At 56.0% G+C, this 22,828-nt stretch overlaps 1 protein-coding gene across 2 annotated transcripts in view; it reads left to right on the top strand.

Moving 5' to 3' along the window:
• The first annotated feature begins 13,944 nt into the window (after window positions 1-13,944).
• PCOLCE (procollagen C-endopeptidase enhancer) overlaps window positions 13,945-22,828 on the top strand; it is a 62,616-nt gene continuing 53,732 nt past the window's right edge. The window contains exon 1 of one of the 2 annotated variants that reach the window (XM_075343272.1): window positions 13,945-14,055. In XM_075343272.1, the coding sequence (XP_075199387.1) occupies window positions 13,982-14,055 (74 nt within the window). In that variant the 5' untranslated portion in view covers window positions 13,945-13,981. Of the gene's footprint in view, window positions 14,056-20,571; window positions 20,655-22,828 lie in introns of those variants that run through there. The other variant, XM_075343273.1, reaches the window with a different exon arrangement.

Genomic DNA, 22,828 nt, shown 5'->3' with positions numbered 1-22,828 from the left:
TGTAGTGAGCTCCCTCTAGTGGTGTCTGTATATATCTGTATGTAGTGAGCTCCCTCTAGTGGTGGCTGTATAAATCTGTATGTAGTGAGCTCCCTCTAGTGGTGTCTGTATAAATCTGTATGTAGTGAGCTCCCTCTAGTGGTGGCTGTATAAATCTGTATGTAGTGAGCTCCCTCTAGTGGAGGCTGTATAAATCTGTATGTAGTGAGCTCCCTCTAGTGGTGGCTGTATAAATCTGTATGTAGTGAGCTCCCTCTAGTGGTGGCTGTATATATCTGTATGTAGTGAGCTCCCTCTAGTGGTGGCTGTATAAATCTGTATGTATTGAGCTCCCTCTAGTGGTGGCTGTATAAATCTGTATGTAGTGAGCTCCTCTAGTGTTGGCTGTATAAATCTGTTTGTAGTGAGCTCCCTCTAGTGGTGGCTGTATATAAATCTGTATGTAGTGAGTTCCCTCTAGTGGTGTCTGTATATAAATCTGTATGTAGTGAGCTCCCTCTAGTGGTGGCTGTATATAAATCTGTATGTAGTGAGCTCCCTCTAGTGGTGTCTGAATATATATGTATGTAGTGAGCTCCCTCTAGTGGTGGCTGTATATATCTGTATGTAGTGAGCTCCCTCTAGTGGTGGCTGTATAAAACTGTATGTAGTGAGCTCCCCCTAGTAGTGGCTGTATTAATCAGTATGTAGTGAGCTCCCTCTAGTGGTGGATGTATAAATCTGTATGTAGTGAGCTCCCCCTAGTGGTGACTGTATAAATCTGTATGTAGTGAGCTCCCTCTAGTGGTGTCTGTATATATCTGTATGTAGTGAGCTCCCTCTAGTGGTGGCTGTATAAATCTGTATGTAGTGAGCTCCCTCTAGTGGTGGCTGTATATATCTGTATGTAGTGAGCTCCCTCTAGTGGTGGCTGTATATATCTGTATGTAGTGAGCTCCCTCTAGTGGTGGCTGTATATATCTGTATGTAGTGAGGTTCCCTGCACTTGTATGATATACGGGACAACGGAGAATAAGTATCACTTATTATATTAGTATAGTGCGCACAGTGTGTGTATAGTATAGTTTATACTTATTGCACAGTACTCATATAGTATCAATATACTGTGGACAAAGTGTTGAGTGCAGTGTGTACAGAGTGTGTATACAGAGTGTGCGGGTCTATATAGTGTGTGTACAGTGTGTATACAGAGTGTGCGGGTCTATATAGTGTGTATATGTGCTGCCCCCGTGCCAGCAGCCTGCCGCTGCTCGGGTCCGGACCTTCCGGTGGGTGGCTCGAGGGTCTCCGCACCCGGGGGATCCCGCGGACACTCCGAATGAAAAGGGTCGGGGGTTGGTGGACGTATATGTACGGGCTGGACTAGGTTCGTGACGCCACCCACGGTATGTGGTGAGGTTGGACACCCCCGCTGCAGTTACGGGGCATCTGGGGGAGATGTTGTGCAACAAGTTGTTAACGCCTCCGTGGGTAGGGATGGTGGCCCCGGGACCCGTTGGAGTTTGGTGGTGCAGGGAGATGGGAGACCGGAGGGTGCTGGTGTACTCACTATTAAGGAAACACACGGGTATCTGGTAAACCGAGGTGATGGTGGTCGGTGCCCGCAGCCGGCTGCGCTCTGGTTCCCTCACCCGGCTGGTGGTCTCCGTCTTTCTCCTGCACCTGTTTTAGAACGGTGGACTGCCTGTGCTTGCAACTTCAGGAGTCCGCTCCCGGCTGGATGTGGCCTAAGGAGCCCTTGCCCGCAGACGCTGGCCCGTGGGATCTCTGAGCCGTGGCGGTGGCCTGTTATCCCCCTCGGTGGGCTGTTGCCTTCAATCGGGACTTTGGGTGAGACAGGACCTCTAGTCTTGGCCGCAATCAGTTAATTAACCAGTTCCAGTCGCTTCTGGACCTAGCTTCATGGTCTGAGTACCCCCCTTTGTGCTTCGGTTTCCGAGTCGGTTCCTCGGGTCGGTACCGGCGGGCTACAACCCTGTCCCGGTCCACCTCGGTTCCACCGAGCCGTCTTCCCGGCTCCTGCAGACGGATACCGCCGTCTGCCTCCTAGCCAAAGGCACCAGGGCTTCTACCTTGGCATCTGTCAGTTTTGCCTCAAGCCCAGACACACAGGCCTGACCTCCACTCTCACTGAACTCTACTGTCGCGGACGGAGGAGGGGACGCTGCGCTCTCCCACTGCTCAGGTCCGGCTGCCGCTGCTGCCGCGGCCTGCTGCTGCTCGGTGGCTCGAGCGATGGGCCGGATCTCGGGGACTCGAGCGGCGCTCCTCGCCCGTGAGTGAAAGGGGTTTGGTTGTGGGAATAGTTTATTGTCCGTGACGCCACCCACGGTTGTGGTGATTGTGTGGACACCACCGCTGCTCTGGCTGGGGATCCCGGGAGTGGTGGTATGGAGCAGCCAGTTGTTGATTTGCCCCTCCGTGGGTAGGGGATTGGTGGTCCCGGGGCCCAGTGATAGGATTGGGATGGTGGACAGGCGGGTTATGGGGCCTGTGGAGGTGCAGGGGCGCAGGGGCAGCGCTGTGCCGCACGGCACGGAGGTACTCACTCAGCCAGTAAACACGACACAGTTCTCGGTAAACAAACGGCTGGTTGGACAGGTCCTCGGACGGCCACGGTGCTGATGTTCCCTGCAGTTAGCGGTGATAGTCTCTTCCCTGCACCTATGTGTTGTCTTTTGGTAGCGATGGATTCCCACCGGTAACCCGCTCCCCGACCTGGATATGAGCCGGAGGAGCCCCTCTCTTGCCCGCAGGCGCTGGCCCTGGGAAACTGGTGCCTTGGCGGTGGCGATGTCTCCCCTCTACGGTTGGACGGTTGCCTTCAATCGGGACTTGGTTGTTGGGAGACCTGGTGGTCCCCTTCACTGATGGATTTGGCAAATTATGGCGACTCCTAGCCTTGCCGGGATCCGAAAGGCCCCTGCCCTGGTGCAGACTGTTCTTTGTATACCGCTCCGGTACCGCCGGGTCACCACCCGTCCACGGTCCTTTCGGCAACCTCCGAGCAATCTCTCCTGCAGACGGTCACCGCGGTCTGCCAACCTTGCTGTTCCAGTCCGGGGCACACACCCGGACCAACTGCAGGCTTTTTGCTGTCACTTCTCTCTTGCTCCTCTACCACTTCACTGTTTACTCCTTCAACTCTAAACTCTATCTGCCTGGTTTTCCCGCCTCCAGGGCTGTGTACTCCTCGGTGGGCGGAGCCAACCGCCTGGCCCACCCCCTGGTGTGGACATCAGCGCCTGGAGGAAGGCAACAAGGATTTAAGTTTTGACTTTCGTGTTCCTGCAGGGAATGTGGGGTGCGTGTGTGTTGTGACCTGTGACCCCTGGCTTGCCCAGGGCGTCACATTCCCCCTTAGCAAAACGCAGACCGTCCTCGGGCTGCCCGTCCAACACCGGTTTTATTTTCCTTTTGTTTTTCTGTAAAAGATAAACACCGGTAACATATATACAAGTAGAAAAACATCATCCCACATCGGGAGGCACATTTCTTTAACGTTACGGTTTTAACGGTTAACGGTTACGGTCTCCGCTCTCTCCCACCCAAGCAACCTGGCCCTGATGCTGCCCCTAAGAAAACAGGCAGCACCCCTTGACCCCAGTCCTGCACCAAGTCACCCAAGCGGGATCTGTCCTTCCCCTCCAGAGGGTAGCCACCGGTCCCTGTGGTGGCTGGGCCCCAGCCGGCTCTACTGCGGGCCCTCCCTCCAACCTGCCTCTCCAGAGGCGGCAACTGTGGAAACGGTACCGGTAACAACTTATTTACAAGCCACTAGCGTTTGTGGTTGCCCTGCAAGTTCACGGGCTTGTCCATGAGCAGTTCCTCATGCAACTTTTTAAACGGTCCCCATGGGGACAACGGTGCCGGCAACGGCCGGTTTTCCCAATCACGGTAGACAATCAGGTTAACTTCGGTTAATCTTTTTCATCATTTTCATTTGCAAACTTTCACACAGTAATTCAAACACAAACTCAGATTTCCTCCTCTTTTTTTTTTTTAAAAGGACGGTTTCTCTGTACCTAAGTGGGGGTCTACCTAGGTTGGGACGGGTGGACCTCCGGGGTCCGGTGTAAGTAGGGCTGGGCAGTGGGGTAGAGGGAACAATCAGTTCCTCCTCCCTTCTATCGTGTGGGGCAGGCGGAGGCATAGGGGAGCTGGGTACAGGTTCATCCCTGGGCACTGGCACTGACTCACGGTTGACCGCTTCCATCACTCCTTCATCCACGGGTTGTGGGAACAGTATCACTGGAAGAATCACCGCGCCGTTCTGTGTAGGCCAGTCCGCTGGGAATTCTCCCATTGCAGTGTGGATCACCTCTTTTGCCTTTTCTACTGGTAGGTGAACCGGTACTTCAGCCGCCGCTCTTAAGGCTGGTGGGCACCTTTTCAGATGGTCCCGGGAAACCGTGGCCAAAGTGCCACCTTGGTCACGACTGATTTGGTAGGCCTTCCCATCTTCCCATCCTGTGGGCTGTATGACGTACGGGGTTTGTTCCCATTGATCATCCAGCTTGTGGGTTCTCCTCTTCCGCTTCAGCACTACATCTCCAGGCTGGAAAGGGCCTGCAGCCGCCTTTTGATTGAAGCGCTGCTCCTGCAGTTCCCGACTCCGACTCAAGTTCTTCTCCACATATTCTTGAATCTGCCGGTATTGTACCCTCCGCCGAGTTTCCCATTCAGCTGTCGAAGGGAGTGCTTCTGGGGCCTCCAATCCCATTTCCAGGTCCACCGGCAGTCGGCCGGGGCGAGCCCTCATCAGATATGCTGGTGTGCACTTCGTGGAGCTAGACGGGATGTTGTTGTACATATCGACCAAATCGGGTAGCTTCTCCGGCCACAGGTTCCGCTCTTCCAGCGGTAACGTCTTGAGGAGTCCCAGGACCAAGTGGTTCATTTTCTCACACATGCCGTTGGTCTGGGCATGGTAAGGGGTGGTCCGGATCTTCTTACAGCCGTACAACTGGCAGAACTCATGGAACACCTCTGCTTCAAAAGCCGGGCCTTGGTCAGTAAGCACCTTTTCTGGGTATCCATGTGGTCGGCAGAAATAAGCCTGGAACGCTCTAGCGGCAGTACGACCAGTTAGGTCCTTGACTGGGACAACCACCATAAACCTTGAATAGTGGTCTACTATGGTCAACGCATAGGCGTACCCACTTCGGCTGGGGTGAGCTTGACATGGTCCAGTGCGACCAGCTCCAGCGGCTGATGTGTGATGATCGGGTGTAGGGGCGCCCTCTGGCTGGCTTCGTCCTTCCTCCTCAGCGTGCAAGGACCGCACTCTCGGCACCAGGCTTCCACAGACTCCCGCATCCCACTCCAATAGAACCGCTCTCTCAGCAGCATCTCCAGCTTCTTCCTTCCGAAGTGGCCGGCACCATCATGGTATGCCCGCAATACAGTGGCCACATCAGCTTGGGGAATAACCAACTGGCAGATTTTCTCATGAGTCTTCGGGTTGGTCAGCTCACGGTACAGCTTCCCTTGATGTAGATACAGCCGTTTCTGTTCCTTCCACAAGCGTTGGGCTTCAGCTGGGGCGGCAGGGTCCATTCCAACAGCGCCTTGTTCCACCAGGGTCTTGACGAGGCGGACAGCCGGCGCCTGGTTTTGAGCTTCCTGCCACTCCTGACTGGGCAGTGGATCCAGGTTCACCCGTTGTTGGTGGACATGTACCTTCTCAGTTGGTGGCTGGTGAAATGCAGTCAACTCGATCTCTTCGAGGTCGTCATCCTCACACTCTTCTTCTGACAAGTGGGGCATCCGAGAGAGTGCATCAGCATTAATGTTGACACGACCAGCCCTGTACTTGATTGTGAAGTCATAGTTGGCTAGCCTGGCCTTCCATCGCTGCTCCAGCGCGTCCAACTTGGCCGTGTCCAGGTGAGTCAACGGATTGTTATCCGTGAAAGCAGTGAATTTTGCTGCAGCCAAGTAGTGGCGGAACCGCTCGGTGATAGCCCATACCAATGCCAGGAGCTCGAGTTTGAAGGAGCTGTAGTTCTCAGGGTTCCTTTCGGTTGGCCGGAGTTTTCGGCTGGCATAAGCAATCACCTTTTCCTTTCCGTCCTGGACCTGGGACAGGACTGCCCCCAATCCCACGTTGCTGGCGTCTGTGTATAGAATGAATGGGCAGCCATAGTCAGGGTACGCTAGGACCTCTTCTCCAGGCAAGGCCGCTTTCAGCTGGCAGAAGGATTCCTCATGCTTTTCTTCCCACACCAGCGGGGCTCCGATGGGTCTACCACCCTTGGTCTGTCCCACGAGGAGATCTTGCATGGGGGCAGCCATCTTCGTGTACCCCTTGATAAAGCGCCGGTAGTACCCCACCAGACCCAGAAACTGCCTTACTTCCCTCACTGTGGTTGGTCTCGGCCAGCCTTGGATGGCAGTGATCTTCTCAGGGTCGGGGGCGACACCTTCCGCACTCACTACATGCCCCAGGTACTGCACCCTGGGTTTCAGCAGGTGACACTTGGAGGGCTTCAACTTCATCCCGTATTTGGCAAGGGACGCGAACACCTCGGCCAGGTGCTCCAGATGGGCTTCATACGTCTGGGAATAGACAATCACATCATCTAAGTATAACAGGACGGTCTCGAAGTTTAGATGGCCCAGACAGCACTCCATCAGTCGTTGGAAGGTTCCAGGGGCGTTGCATAGCCCGAACGGCATACTATTGAATTCACAGAGCCCCATTGGGGTGGTGAAGGCGGTTTTCTCCCGATCCTCTGGTGCCACTGCCACTTGCCAGTATCCACTGGTGAGGTCAAGGGTAGAGAAGTAATTTGCAGTTCTCAGCGCGGCCAAGGACTCTTCGATACGGGGCAGTGGGTAAGCATCTTTATGCGTTATCTGGTTAATCTTCCGGTAGTCCACACACATCCGCATGGTGCCATCCTTCTTTTTGACCAGCACCAACGGGGCAGCCCAGGGACTACAGCTGTCCCGAATAACCCCTGCCTCCTTCATGTTCCTCAACATATCTTTGGCGCATTGGTAATGCGCAGGGGGAATAGGCCTGTACCTCTCTTTGATAGGGGGGTGCTCACCGGTGGGGATGTGGTGTTGGACCCCTTTAATCTGCCCAAAGTCTAACGGATGTTTGCTGAAAACTTGCTCATACTCCCGCACCACCCTGTACACCCCTTCTTTGTGATGTGTAGGGGTATCGTCAGTGCCCACGTGTAGCTGTTGGTGCCACTCATCTAACTCTCCTTGGGGCGGGTGAGTGTTGGTGGTAGGTGGGGAGACTGGGGGAGCTGCCTCGTGGATCGTGTGGGGATCTAGGGTGAGCAGCTTGGCAAGGGTGGCATACCGGGGAAGTCTGACTTCTTCCTCCCCACAGTTCAGCACCCTCACGGGCACTCTCCCCTTCTTTACATCTACCACCCCTCGGGCGGCCATTACGGTGGGCCAGTGTTCGGAGGGCAGGGGCTCTATCATGGCAGGGTAGTCACGCCCCTGAGGCCCTACTGCCGCTCTACACCAAATCATCATCTCACTCCTAGGGGGTACAATCAACGGAGCAGCATCCATCACTCTCACTCCACCAATCTCCCCTCCTGTTGAGTTCACATGTTGGCGGTACATCAAGGCTCGGATCTCACGTTGCACAGCTCTCTGCCGGCTCCCTGCCGCTGTGGCGGCCAGCTGCTGCAGTAGGGCCAACACATCACCCATACAGTGCTCCATCACATTGGTTCCCAGCACTATCTTCGGGTTATGGTCGCTGGGTTCATTCATGATCACAATCATACCCTGGTGTTGCAGTTCAGCTCGCCCCACGGTCATAGCCACTTGTTTATACCCCACTTGGGTCAATGGGAGTCCATCAGCAGCAATCAGTGTTATACTAGTATCTGGGGGTGCCAGCTCGTCTGTCCCCCAATACCGCTGGTATAATGTGTATGGTATGGTGGTTACCTGTGATCCAGTGTCCAAGAGAGCCATCACCGGTATGCCGTCCACAGCCACGGGGATGATGGGCCGGGCACCGATATACCGGTCCCGCCAGTCTGGGGGGCCACGAGGTTCTACTCCTGAGGATTGGCCCGTGGCCCCAGGGGTTGCTCGTTTAACGGGCACTGTCGGAAGTAATGGCCAGGCTTGTTGCACTTGTAGCAGGTTGGAGGTCTGTTCCGTGAGTTGTTAGCACTTCTCCGCTGCATCCAGGGAACATCTTCAGGGCTGTCGGCGAGCTGTATCCTGGGTGGAGGTTGGGATCTGGTCAAAGGTTGGAGTGCCGCGAGAATCTTGGCGAGGTCTCAATCCATGCGGCGGACCTGGGATGCTAGTTCTTCCATTGTGCTGCTGGGAGCTGTAGGCATTGGAGAGGCTGGTGGAGCAGGGGCCACCACGACGGGGGCTGTCTCAATTGGCCACGGGGCTGACTCCGGGATTTCTGAAGCTGGGGGTTGCAGTGCTTTAATGGCCCGTTCCTTTAACACAGCAAAGTCCACATCAGGGTGTTCCAGGGCCCAGAGCCGGAGCTGTTTGCGATCCTCAGAGGACCTCATCCCCTGCACGAATTGCTCTACTAGCATCTTGTTGCTGTCCGCCTCATTGATAGTGTCTACCCGCTTTAGGGTGCGAAGAGCGGTTTGCAGGCGTAAAGCGTAGTCCCGAATGCTATCCCCAGGCCGTTGCCGGCACTGGTAAAACTGCATCCTCAGCTCGGCTTCAGTACGGGTCTCAAAGGCAGTCTGTAGCTTCTCAAATATGGTGGCTACAGAGAGCCGGTCCCCCTTGGCCCAGGTCTCCGCTTCCTGCTCAGCCGCGCCGGTTAGCTGGCCCAGCACTACCGCTGCACATTGCTTATCAGTCAGGGGGTACAATTCCAAAAGCGGATTAAGTTTTTTCCGGAAGACCTGTAAAGCATCAGGTTTCCCGTCATACTGCGGTAGCCAGGTAGCTCCGGGCGCATAGGGCAAGGAGAACGGCATCACCTGAGCGAGAGCGGGGGCCGCGGCACCTCCCGCCAGCACGGCTGGGACCTGGACAGGCCCATTCCCATCCATGGGCGCCACTGCGGCTGCGACCACCGCTCCTCCAGCGGCTCCGTCGGGCGCAGACATCTTGTTTCCGTCCCCCTTAGCCTCTTTCTGGCCCCTCCTCTATCGGGGCGGGGTTTTGGCCTTCGCGCCTCTGCTGCTCGAGAAGACGCTCGAGCGTGAACTCTTTGCGCCACAGATGGCGGCTTCTGAAATTTTCTGGCCGGACACCTCCGGCGGTAACAAGGCGCACCTCTACCAGACGGCAGAGCGGTAAGATCCTGTTCGTGACGCAAAGTTGTCGCGGGCGGAGGAGGGGACGCTGCGCTCTCCCACTGCTCGGGTCCGGCTGCCGCGGCTGCCGCGGCCTGCTGCTGCTCGGTGGCTCGAGCGATGGGCCGGATCCCGGGGACTTGAGCGGCGCTCCTCGCCCGTGAGTGAAAGGGGTTTGGTTGTGGGGATAGTTTATTGTCCGTGACGCCACCCACGGTTGTGGTGATTGTGTGGACACCACCGCTGCTCTGGCTGGGGATCCCGGGAGTGGTGGTATGGAGCAGCCAGTTGTTGATTTGCCCCTCCGTGGGTAGGGGATTGGTGGTCCCGGGGCCCAGTGATGGGATTGGCATGGTGGACAGGCGGGTTATGGGGCCTGTGGAGGTGCAGGAGCGCAGGGGCAGCGCTGTGCCGCCCGGCACGGAGGTACTCACTCAGCCAGTAAACACGACACAGTTCTCGGTAAACAAACGGCTGGTTGGACGGGTCCTCGGACGACCACGGTGCTGATGTTCCCTGCAGTTAGCGGTGATAGTCTCTTCCCTGCACCTATGTGTTGTCTTTTGGTAGCGATGGATTCCCACCGGTAACCCGCTCCCCGACCTGGATATGAGCCGGAGGAGCCCCTCTCTTGCCCGCAGGCGCTGGCCCTGGGAAACTGGTGCCTTGGCGGTGGCGATGTCTCCCCTCTACGGTTGGACGGTTGCCTTCAATCGGGACTTGGTTGTTGGGAGACCTGGTGGTCCCCTTCACTGAGGGATTTGGCAAATTATGGCGACTCCTAGCCTTGCCGGGATCCGAAAGGCCCCTGCCCTGGTGCAGACTGTTCTTTGTATACCGCTCCGGTACCGCCGGGTCACCACCCGTCCACGATCCTTTCGGCAACCTCCGAGTAATCTCTCCTGCAGACGGTCACCGCCGTCTACCAACCTTGCTGTTCCAGTCCGGGGTACACACCCGGACCAACTGCAGGCTTTTTGCTGTCACTTCTCTCTTGCTCCTCTACCACTTCACTGTTTACTCCTTCAACTCTAAACTCTATCTGCCTGGTTTTCCCGCCTCCAGGCCTGTGAACTCCTCGGTGGGTGGAGCCAACCGCCTGGCCCACCCCCTGGTGTGGACATCAGCCCCTGGAGGAAGGCAACAAGGATTTAAGTTTTGACTTTGGTGTTCCTGCAGGGAATGTGGGGTGCGTGTGTGTTGTGACCTGTGACCCCTGGCTTGCCCAGGGCGTCACACTACAACTGATCTCTCCTTGTGTCCCCACCCCGGGCTGTCTAGACTCCTCGGTGGGCGTCTTCCAACCGCCTGGCTCCGCCCCCTGGTGTGTCTATCCAGCCCTGAGGGGGTGACTAGGGTTTTAAAGGTTGGCTGCTGTCACCTGTGAGGGAAAGGTGTTGTGTGGGGCCATATTTGTGACTACCTGGCCCGGCCAGGACGTCACATATACAGTGTGCGGTGTGAATGTAGTGTACATACGGTCTGCGGACAGTGAGTGCAGTGTGTATACGGTGTGTGCGGACAGTGAGTGCAGTGTGTATACGGTGTGTGTGGACAGTGAGTGCAGTGTGTATACGGTGTGTGCGGACAGTGAGTGTGGTGTGTTTATAAGGAGTGTGTGTGACGCCCTGGACCCCAGGGGTCACAGGTCTCTACATAACACCATTCACACCCCTTTCCCTGGGTAGGTGACACCAGTCACACATTAAACCCTTGTTGCCTCCCTCCAGGGTCTGATGTCCACACCAGGTGGGGCGGATCCAGGCGGTTGGCCCCGCCCACCGAGGAGTTCACAGGCCTGGAGGCAGGAAAAGCACAGTGGTCAGTCCCGTTGTGGTCAGTAGTCAGTGAGGAGTGAAACTGTTGGTGTCTGGGTTGGAACCCGGGCACTTCCAGCAAGGTCGCCAGACGATGGTGGCCGTCTGCAGGAGTTGGTGACGGTCAGTGGAACCATAGGACCGGGGTCGGGCGGTGGCCCGCCGGTACTGAACCGGGGAGCAGATTGAAGCCAAGCACCAGGCAGGGTACTCAGACCCCGACTAGGCTTGAAGCCGACCTTTAGTCAAATTCTCTGATTGCGGTCTGGACCTCAGGGGTTCATTCCCACCCAAGTCCCGATTGAAGGCAACAGCCCAACCGTTCCGGATAAGTGCCACCGCCAAGGGCCAGAGATCCACAGGGCCAGCGTCTGTAGGCAAAAGGGCTCCTCCGGCACGTATATGTCTGGGAGCGGACTACCGGTGCCCAGGCATTGGAGTCAAGATACAAAACACAGGTGCAGGAAACGACAGCCACCATCAACCCATCCAGGGAAACACCGCAGCCGCCTGCGGGCCCCGTCCATCCAGCCGTTTGGTTTACCAGAGACTCTGTCCATCTGTGTCTGAGTGAGTACACCAGTGCCATCCGGCACCGCGCTGCGCTGCACTGCAACACTGCACCCAGCAAACCCATCCTACGGAACCCTCCCTCCTACCGGGCCCCGGGACCAACCGCCCCTACCCACGGAGGGGTCAACACCTAGCTGCTCCCCACCATCGCTCCCGGGAACCCTGTCACCAGCAGCGGTGGTGCCCACCATCACCACAACCCGTGGGAGGCATTATGAACTCTCTACATCCCAAAAATAAATACAATCCCCCTTTTCACTCGTGGGCGAGGAGCGCTGCTCGAGCCCCGGGTCCGGCCCACTCAAGCCACCGAGGACAAGGCACCGGATCCGAGCGCGATCTCCCCGAGCAGCCCCCGCGACGGGGAAACTGGCCCCCGCCCCCGACATGTGCGGACAGTGAGTGCGGTGTGTATACAGTGTGCGGACAGTGAGTGCAGTGTGTTTATACGATGTGTGCGGACAGTGAGTGCAGTGTGTGTATACGGTGTGTGCGGACAGTGAGTGTGGTGTGTATACAGTGTGCGGACAGTGAGTGCGGTGTGTATAAGGCGTGTGCGGACAGTGAGTGCAGTGTGTATACGGCGTGTGCGGACAGTGAGTGCGGTGTGTATACGGTGTGTGCGGACAGTGAGTGTGGTGTGTGTATACGGTGTGTATACAGTGTGCGGACAATGAGTGCGGTGTGTACAGTGTGCGGACAATGAGTGTGGTGTGTATACAGTGTGCGGACAGTGAGTGCGGTGTGTATACAGTGTGCGGACAGTGAGTGCGGTGTGTATACGGTGTGCGGTCTGTGGACAGTGAGTGTGGTGTGTATACAGTGTGCGGACAGTGAGTGCGGTGTGTATACAGTGTGCGGACAGTGAGTGCGGTGTGTATACAGTGTGCGGACAGTGAGTGCGGTGTGTATACAGTGTGCGGACAGTGAGTGCGGTGTGTATACGGTGTGCGGACAGTGAGTGCAGTGTGTGTATACGGCGTGTGCGGACAGTGAGTGTGGTGTGTATACAGTGTGCGGACAGTGAGTGCGGTGTGTATAAGGCGTGTGCGGACAGTGAGTGCAGTGTGTATAAGGCGTGTGCGGACAGTGAGTGCGGTGTGTATACGGTGTGTGCGGACAGTGAGTGTGGTGTGTGTATACGGTGTGTATACAGTGTGCGGACAATGAGTGCGGTGTGTACAGTGTGCGGACAATGAGTGTGGTGTGTATACAGTGTGCGGACAGTGAGTGCGGTGTGTATACAGTGTGCGGACAGTGAGTGCGGTGTGTATACGGTGTGCGGACAGTGAGTGCGGTGTGTATACGGTGTGCGGTCTGCGGTGTCCGGACAGTGAGTGCGGTGTGTATACGGTGTGCGGTCTGTGGACAGTGAGTGTGGTGTGTATATGGTGTGCGGTGTGCGGACAGTGAGTGCGGTGTGTATACGGTGTGCGGACAGTGAGTGCGGTGTGTATACGGTGTGCGGACAGTGAGTGCGGTGTGTATATGGTGTGCGGTGTGCGGACAGTGAATGCGGTGTGTATACGGTGTGCGGACAGTGAGTGCGGTGTGTATACGGTGTGCGGACAGTGAGTGCGGTGTGTATATGGTGTGCGGTGTGCGGACAGTGAATGCGGTGTGTATACGGTGTGCGGACAGTGAGTGCGGTGTGTATACGGTGTGCGGTGTGCGGACAGTGAATGCGGTGTGTATACGGTGTGCGGACAGTGAGTGCGGTGTGTATACGGTGTGCGGACAGTGAGTGCGGTGTGTATATGGTGTGCGGTGTGCGGACAGTGAATGCGGTGTGTATACGGTGTGCGGACAGTGAGTGCGGTGTGTATACGGTGTGCGGTGTGCGGACAGTGAATGCGGTGTGTATACGGTGTGCGGTGTGCGGACAGTGAGTGCGGTGTGTATACGGTGTGCGGACAGTGAGTGCGGTGTGTATACGGTGTGCGGTGTGCGGACAGTGAATGCGGTGTGTATACGGTGTGCGGTGTGCGGACAGTGAATGCGGTGTGTATACGGTGTGCGGACAGTGAGTGTGGTGTGTATACGGTGTGCGGTGTGCGGACAGTGAGTGCGGTGTGTATACGGTGTCCGGACAGTGAGTGTGGTGTGTATACGGTGTGCGGACAGTGAGTGTGGTGTGTATACGGTGTGCGGTGTGCGGACAGTGAGTGCGGTGTGTATACGGTGTGCGGACAGCGGTGTGACTGTAGTTGGGGGAGACAGCGCACATCTGTTCTCCATTCCCCCCGCCCCCCAGGGTCCTGCTCGTCCTCCCTCTCACTGACTCCCCTCTGCAGCCTCATTCCTCCCGTCCTCTGCACCATGAGCTCCGCTCTGCTCCTCTGCTTCACCCTCTGCCTCGGACTCTGCTGGGCACAGAGCACCAACCACACCAGGTAAGAAGAGGCTGCATTATTCCCTGCACCCGGGAAGTAATGGATGTAGCAGAGCCAGAGATGTGGGATGTAGCAGAGCCAGAGATGTGGGATGTAGCAGAGCCAGAGATGTGGGATGTAGCAGAGCCAGAGATGTGGGATGTAGCAGAGCCAGAGATGTGGCATGTAGCAGAGCCAGAGATGTGGGATGTAGCAGAGCCAGAGATGTGGGATGTAGCAGAGCCAGAGATGTGGGATGTAGCAGAGCCAGAGATGGGGGATGTAGCAGAGCCAGAGATGTGGGATGTAGCAGAGCCAGAGATGTGGGGCACAGCTGGAGTAGCGGAGGCACGGAAGGGAGAGCGACTATAGGACAGGACGTGGACCGAGTAACGGAAGGCACAATACAAAAAGGCTGTCAGTGAGAAAGTGTAAAAGGGGACAGGAGGTGTAATGGAGGGACAGAATGTGCAGCAGGGAGACAGGAGGTGTAATGGAGGGGAGAATGTGCAGCAGGGAGACAGGAGGTGTAATGGAGGGGAGAATGTGCATCAGGGAGACAGGAGGCGTAATGGAGGGACAGAATGTGCATCAGGGAGACAGGAGGTGTAATGGAGGGGAGAATGTGCAGCAGGGAGGCAGGAGGTGTAATGGAGGGGAGAATGTGCAGCAGGGAGGCAGGAGGTGTAATGGAGGGGAGAATGTGCAGCAGGGAGGCAGGAGGTGTAATGGAGGGACAGAATGTGCAGCAGGGAGACAGGAGGTGTAATGGAGGGACAGAATGTGCATCAGGGAGACAGGAGGTGTAATGGAGGGGAGAATGTGCAGCAGGGAGGCAGGAAGTGTAATGGAGGGGAGAATGTGCAGCAGGGAGGCAGGAGGTGTAATGGAGGGACAGAATGTGCATCAGGGAGACAGGAGGTGTAATGGAGGGGAGAATGTGCAGCAGGGAGGCAGGAAGTGTAATGGAGGGGAGAATGTGCAGCAGGGAGGCAGGAGGTGTAATGGAGGGGAGAATGTGCAGCAGGGAGGCAGGAGGTGTAATGGAGGGACAGAATGTGCATCAGGGAGACAGAAGGTGTAATGGAGGGGAGAATGTGCAGCAGGGAGGCAGGAGGTGTAATGGAGGGACAGAATGTGCAGCAGGGAGACAGGAGGTGTAATGGAGGGGAGAATGTGCAGCAGGGAGACAGGAGGTGTAATGGAGGGACAGAATGTGCATCAGGGAGACAGAAGGTGTAATGGAGGGGAGAATGTGCAGCAGGGAGGCAGGAGGTGTAATGGAGGGGAGAATGTGCAGCAGGGAGACAGGAGGTGTAATGGAGGGGAGAATGTGCAGCAGGGAGGCAGGAGGTGTAATGGAGGGGAGAATGTGCAGCAGGGAGGCAGGTGGTGTAATGGAGGGGAGAATGTGCAGCAGGGAGACAGGAGGTGTAATGGAGGGGAGAATGTGCAGCAGGGAGACAGGAGGTGTAATGGAGGGGAGAATGTGCAGCAGGGAGACAGGAGGTATAATGGAGGGGAGAATGTGCAGCAGGGAGACAGGAGGTGTAATGGAGTGGAGAATGTGCAGCAGGGAGGCAGGAGGTATAATGGAGGGGAGAATGTGCAGCAGGGAGGCAGGAGGTGTAATGGAGGGGAGAATGTGCAGCAGGGAGGCAGGTGGTGTAATGGAGGGGAGAATGTGCAGCAGGGAGACAGGAGGTGTAATGGAGGGGAGAATGTGCAGCAGGGAGACAGGAGGTGTAATGGAGGGGAGAATGTGCAGCAGGGAGACAGGAGGTGTAATGGAGGGGAGAATGTGCAGCAGGGAGACAGGAGGTGTAATGGAGGGGAGAATGTGCAGCAGGGAGGCAGGAGGTGTAATGGAGGGGAGAATGTGCAGCAGGGAGGCAGGAGGTGTAATGGAGGGGAGAATGTGCAGCAGGGAGACAGGAGGTGTAATGGAGGGGAGAATGTGCAGCAGGGAGGCAGGAGGTGTAATGGAGGGACAGAATGTGCATCAAGGAGACAGAAGGTGTAATGGAGGGGAGAATGTGCAGCAGGGAGACAGGAGGTGTAATGGAGGGGAGAATGTGCAGCAGGGAGGCAGGAGGTGTAATGGAGGGGAGAATGTGCAGCAGGGAGACAGGAGGTGTAATGGAGGGGAGAATGTGCAGCAGGGAGGCAGGAGGTGTAATGGAGGGGAGAATGTGCAGCAGGGAGGCAGGAGGTGTAATGGAGGGGAAAATGTGCAGCAGGGAGGCAGGAGGTGTAAGGGAGGGGAGAATGTGCAGCAGGGAGACAGGAGGTGTAATGGAGGGGAGAATGTGCAGCAGGGAGACGGGAGGTGTAATGGAGGGCAGAATGTGCAGCAGGGAGACAGGAGGTGTAATGGAGGGGAGAATGTGCAGCAGGGAGACAGGAGGTGTAATGGAGGGGAGAATGTGCAGCAGGGAGACAGGAGGTGTAATGGAGGGCAGAATGTGCAGCAGGGAGGCAGGAGGTGTAATGGAGGGGAGAATGTGCAGCAGGGAGACAGGAGGTGTAATGGAGGGGAGAATGTGCAGCAGGGAGGCAGGAGGTGTAATGGAGGGGAGAATGTGCAGCAGGGAGACAGGAGGTGTAATGGAGGGGCAGAATGTGCAGCAGGGAGGCAGGAGGTGTAATGGAGGGGAGAATGTGCAGCAGGGAGACAGGAGGTGTAATGGAGGGGAGAATGTGCAGCAGGGAGACAGGAGGTGTAATGGAGGGGAGAATGTGCAGCAGGGAGACAGGAGGTGTAATGGAGGGGAGAATGTGCAGCAGGGAGACAGGAGGTGTAATGGAGGGGAGAATGTGCAGCAGGGAGGCAGGAGGTGTAATGGAGGGGAGAATGTGCAGCAGGGAGGCAGGAGGTGTAATGGAGGGGAGAATGTGCAGCAGGGAGGCAGGTGGTGTAATGGAGAGGGGGAAGTGACCGGAGGTGTAGTGGGGAGGGGGAAGTTACCGGAGGTGTAGTGGGGAGGGGGAAGTGACCGGAAGTGTAGTGGGGAGGGGGAAGTGACCAGAGGTGTAGTGGGCAGGGGGAAGTGACCGGAGGTGTAGTGGTGAGGGGGAAGTGACCGGAGGTGTAGTGGGGGGGGGGGGAAGTGACCGGAGGGTTAGTGGGGGGAAGGAGGGGACCAGAGATGTAGTGAGGTGAAGGAGCGGACAGAAGGTGTAGTGGGGGAAACGGGGGACAGAAAGTGTAGTGGGGGAGGGCAGAAAGTGTATTGGGGGAGGCGGGGGCAGAAGGTGTAGTGGGGGGAGGAGGGGACAGGAGGTGTAGAGAGGAGGGGACAGGAGGTGTACTATGCAGAGGAGACCATAGGTGTAGTGGGGGGGGAGGAGGAGGGGATTGGAAGTGGAGTGTGTGGAGGGGGAGGGGGGGGGAAGGGACCGGAGATGTAGTTTGAGGTTGGGAAGAAGAGATGTACTGGGGGGAGAGGACTGGAGGTGTAGTTTGGTGTTAGAGGGCAGATGTGTAGTGGTGGGGAGCTAGGGGGGTAGTTTGGGGTTGAAGGACCGGAGGTGTAGGGGGTGTGTAGGGGTAGGAGCTGGGGGTGTTTGGGGCAGAGGTGTAGTGGGGGGTGCTGGGGGTTGCTGACTGGAGGTGTAGTGTGGGTTGGAGTTAAGGTGTAGTGGGGAGATGTAGGGGGGAGCTGTGGATGTACTTCATGGTTGGGTGCAGAGGTGTAGTGGTGGGTGTAGCGGGGTGAGTTGGGGGTTGGGGATCAGAGGTGTAGTTCGGGGTTAGGGAGCTGGGGGGTAGTTTGGGATTGGGGCGAGGGTATAGTTTGGGGTTGGGGGCAGAGGTGTAGTGGGGGGTGTAGGGGGAGCTGGGGGAGTAGTTTGGGGTTGGGGCAGAAGTGTAGTGGGGGGTGCAGTTGGGGTTGGGGACAGAGATGTAGTGGGGGGGTGCAGTTGGGTTTGGAGCAGCGATGTAATGGTGGGTGTAGGGGGGAGCTGGGGGTGTAGTTTGGGGTTGGGGCCAGAAGTGGAGTTCGGGGTTGAGGTGTAGTGGGGGGTGTAGGGGGGAGCTGGGGGTGTAGTTTGGGGTTGGGGCCAGAAGTGGAGTTCGGGGTTGAGGTGTAGTGGGGGGTGTAGTTTGGGGTTGGGGCAGAGGTGTAGTGGGAGGTGCAGTTGGGGTTGGGGCAGAGGAGAAATGTAGGGTGAAGGGGGGAAGCTGGGGGTGTAGGGGGAGCTGGGGGGTATTTTTGGATTGGGGCCAGAGGTATAGTGGGGGGTGTAGTTTGGGGTTGAGACAGAGGTGTAGTGGGGGGGAGCTGGGGGTGTATTTGGGGTTGGGGGCAGAGGTGTAGTGGAGGGTGCAGTTGGGGTTGGGGGCAGAGGTGTAATGAGGGTGCAGTTGGTGTTGGGGCAGAGGTGTAATGAGGGGTGCAGTTGGTGTTGGGGGCAGGGGTGTAATGGGGGGTGCAGTTGGTGTTGGGGGCAGAGGTGTAATGGGGGTGCAGTTGGTGTTGGGGCAGAGGTGTAATGGGGGGTGCAGTTGGTGTTGGGGCAGAGGTGTAATGGGGGGTGCAGTTGGTGTTGGGGGCAGAGGTGTAATGGGGGGTGCAGTTTGTGTTGGGGGCAGAGGTGTAATGAGGGGTGCAGTTGGTGTTGGGGGCAGAGGTGTAATGGGGGGTGCAGTTGGTGTTGGGGGCAGAGGTGTAATGGGGGGTGCAGTTGGTGTTGGGGCAGAGGTGTAATGGGGGGTGCAGTTGGTGTTGGGGCAGAGGTGTAATGGGGGGTGCAGTTGGTGTTGGGGCAGAGGTGTAATGGGGGTGCAGTTGGGGCAGGGGTGTAATGAGGGTGCAGTTGGGGTTGGGGGCAGAGGTGTAATGAGGGTGCAGTTGGTGTTGGGGGCAGAGGTGTAATGGGGGGTGCAGTTGGTGTTGGGGGCAGAGGTGTAATGAGGGTGCAGTTGGTGTTGGGGGCAGAGGTGTAATGAGGGTGCAGTTGGTGTTGGGGCAGAGGTGTAATGGGGGGTGCAGTTGGTGTTGGGGGCAGAGGTGTAATGGGGGGTGCAGTTGGGGTTGGGGGCAGGGGTGTAATGGGGGGTGCAGTTGGGGTTGGGGGCAGAGGTGTAATGAGGGTGCAGTTGGTGTTGGGGGCAGAGGTGTAATGAGGGTGCAGTTGGTGTTGGGGGCAGAGGTGTAATGGGGGGTGCAGTTGGTGTTGGGGGCAGAGGTGTAATGGGGGGTGCAGTTGGTGTTGGGGGCAGAGGTGTAATGAGGGTGCAGTTGGTGTTGGGGGCAGAGGTGTAATGAGGGTGCAGTTGGTGTTGGGGCAGAGGTGTAATGGGGGGTGCAGTTGGTGTTGGGGGCAGAGGTGTAATGGGGGGTGCAGTTGGGGTTGGGGGCAGGGGTGTAATGAGGGTGCAGTTGGTGTTGGGGGCAGAGGTGTAATGAGGGTGCAGTTGGTGTTGGGGCAGAGGTGTAATGAGGGTGCAGTTGGGGTTGGGGGCAGGGGTGTAATGGGGGGTGCAGTTGGGGTTGGGGGCAGAGGTGTAATGAGGGTGCAGTTGGTGTTGGGGCAGAGGTGTAATGGGGGGTGCAGTTGGTGTTGGGGGCAGAGGTGTAATGGGGGGTGCAGTTGGTGTTGGGGGCAGAGGTGTAATGGGGGGTGCAGTTGGGGTTGGGGGCAGAGGTGTAATGAGGGTGCAGTTGGGGTTGGGGGCAGAGGTGTAATGAGGGTGCAGTTGGTGTTGGGGGCAGAGGTGTAATGGGGGGTGCAGTTGGTGTTGGGGGCAGAGGTGTAATGGGGGGTGCAGTTGGGGTTGGGGGCAGGGGTGTAATGAGGGTGCAGTTGGTGTTGGGGGCAGAGGTGTAATGGGGGGTGCAGTTGGTGTTGGGGGCAGAGGTGTAATGGGGGGTGCAGTTGGGGTTGGGGGCAGGGGTGTAATGGAGGGTGCAGTTGGGGTTGGGGGCAGAGGTGTAATGAGGGTGCAGTTGGTGTTGGGGCAGAGGTGTAATGGGGGGTGCAGTTGGTGTTGGGGGCAGAGGTGTAATGGGGGGTGCAGTTGGTGTTGGGGGCAGAGGTGTAATGGGGGGTGCAGTTGGGGTTGGGGGCAGAGGTGTAATGAGGGTGCAGTTGGTGTTGGGGCAGAGGTGTAATGGGGGTGCAGTTGGTGTTGGGGGCAGGGGTGTAATGAGGGTGCAGTTGGTGTTGGGGCAGAGGTGTAATGGGGGGTGCAGTTGGTGTTGGGGGCAGAGGTGTAATGGGGGGTGCAGTTGGGGCAGGGGTGTGGTACACGGTTTGGAGGGGCTATATGAGGACAGGAGCTGTAGCTCCTGATTGTTGGTGGGTGATGTCCAGGACGGGGCCTCGGGCTCCACATTCAGTAAATATTAGTTCACCCTTTGGACCCGGCATTCACCTGTGATCACTGATCCCAACATCCACCAGGAACATGCGCTCTGATTGGCTGTGGAAGAAATATGCAGGAAAATTAGAGAGACATTAGTTGCTATGGGCAACCACTGCCATCTTCCCTCTCCGGGCCCATCACATCATGGATGCCCTGCTCCTTGTATACCTCTGGGTCACACATGACTATTCCTGGCCCCCTCCTCCACATATTGGCAGCTCCGACCGGAGACGTCCAGTAATTCCAGGTCTGGATGTAAATCCCAATTAAAGGTGTCTGAAGCGCCGCAGCAGCCGCAGGCGAGGATGTGGGGTCAGGCATCAATGAGCGGAGTGTGTCCACATAAAGGGGCCTGTGTGCTGGAAAACCCGGCCCTGAGGCCTCGGAGAGAGGGAGGCCATGCCGGAGCCTGTATATAAGATGCCTGTATACACCAGAGCCTGTATATAAGAGTCTGTATACACTGGAGCCTGTATATAAGGTGCCTGTATACACTGGAGCCTGTATATAAGGGTCTGTATACACCGGAGCCTGTATATAAGATGCCTGTATACACCAGAGCCTGTATATAAGAGTCTGTATACACTGGAGCCTGTATATAAGGTGCCTGTATACACTGGAGCCTGTATATAAGGGTCTGTATACACCGGAGCCTGTATATAAGAGTCTGTATACACTGGAGCCTGTATATAAGGTGCCTGTATACACTGGAGCCTGTATATAAGGGTCTGTATACACCGGAGCCTGTATATAAGATGCCTGTATACACCAGAGCCTGTATATAAGGGTCTGTATACTCCGGAGCCTGTATATAAGGTGCCTGTATACACCAGAGCCTGTATATAAGGGTCTGTATACTCCGGAGCCTGTATATAAGGTGCCTGTATACACTGGAGCCTGTATATAAGGGTCTGTATACTCCGGAGCCTGATCCAGCAACACGTCCGAGATAGATGTGAATTAAAAATTCATTTTATTGAAAAATTGTTAAAACACCAATCATCAGAATGACATCCAAAAAAATGTTTTCCCTTAAAAAGAAAGCGTCTTACGCGTTTCTGGCCATTGTGGCCCTTAGTCATAGTCGTCTATGACTAAGGGCCACAATAGCCAGAAACGCGTAAGACGCTTTCTTTTTAAGGGAAAACATTTTTTTGGATGTCATTCTGATGATTGGTGTTTTAACAATTTTTCAATAAAATGAATTTTTAATTCACATCTATCTCGGACGTGCTGGATCAGGAAAGGAATTTCCACCACTTGCTGCTTTATATTCCTGAACACGGAATTTATATCCCTGCACCGTTCTGGGTCCTGGAGCCAGGTGAAAAAAATACTACGGGTGAGCTGAAAAAAACTTTTCTTTCATACACCGGAGCCTGTATATAAGGGTCTGTATACACCGGAGCCTGTATATAAGGTGCCTGTATACACTGGAGCCTGTATATAAGGGTCTGTATACACCGGAGCCTGTATATAAGGGTCTGTATACACCGGAGCCTGTATATAAGGGTCTGTATACACTGGAGCCTGTATATAAGGTGCCAGTATACACCGGAGCCTGTATATAAGGGTCTGTATACACTGGAGCCTGTATATAAGGGTCTGTATACACCGGAGCCTGTATATAAGAGTCTGTATACACCGGAGCCTGTATATAAGGGTCTGTATACACTGGAGCCTGTATATAAGATGCCTGTATACATGGGGACCGGTATATGGGGGCCTGAATACACGGGAGCCTGTATATAAGGTGCCTGTATACACAGGGGGCGGTATATAAGGGTCTGTATACACTGGAGCCTGTATATAAGGTGCCTGTATACACCGGAGCCTGTATATAAGGGTCTGTATACACTGGAGCCTGTATATAAGGGTCTGTATACACCGGACCCTGTATATAAGGGTCTGTATACACTGGAGCCTGTATATAAGGGTCTGTATACACTGGAGCCTGTATATAAGGGTCTGTATACAGTGGAGCCTGTATATAAGGGTCTGTATACACCGGAGCCTGTATATAAGGGTCTGTATACACCGGAGCCTGTATATAAGAGTCTGTATACACCGGAGCCTGTATATAAGGGTCTGTATACACTGGAGCCTGTATATAAGATGCCTGTATACATGGGGAGCGGTATATGGGGGTCTAAATACACGGGAGCCTGTATATAAGGTGCCTGTATACACAGGGGGCGGTATATAAGGGTCTGTATACACTGGAGCCTGTATATAAGGTGCCTGTATACACCGGAGCCTGTATATAAGGGTCTGTATACACTGGAGCCTGTATATAAGGGTCTGTATACACCGGACCCTGTATATAAGGGTCTGTATACACCGGAGCCTGTATATAAGGTGCCTGTATACACTGGAGCCTGTATATAAGGGTCTGTATACACTGGAGCCTGTATATAAGGG

The sequence above is a fragment of the Anomaloglossus baeobatrachus genome, chromosome 4 (assembly GCF_048569485.1).
Source record: "Anomaloglossus baeobatrachus isolate aAnoBae1 chromosome 4, aAnoBae1.hap1, whole genome shotgun sequence".
Classification (NCBI taxonomy): Eukaryota; Metazoa; Chordata; class Amphibia; order Anura; family Aromobatidae; genus Anomaloglossus; species Anomaloglossus baeobatrachus.
This window is presented reverse-complemented; position numbering and strand designations above follow the sequence as displayed.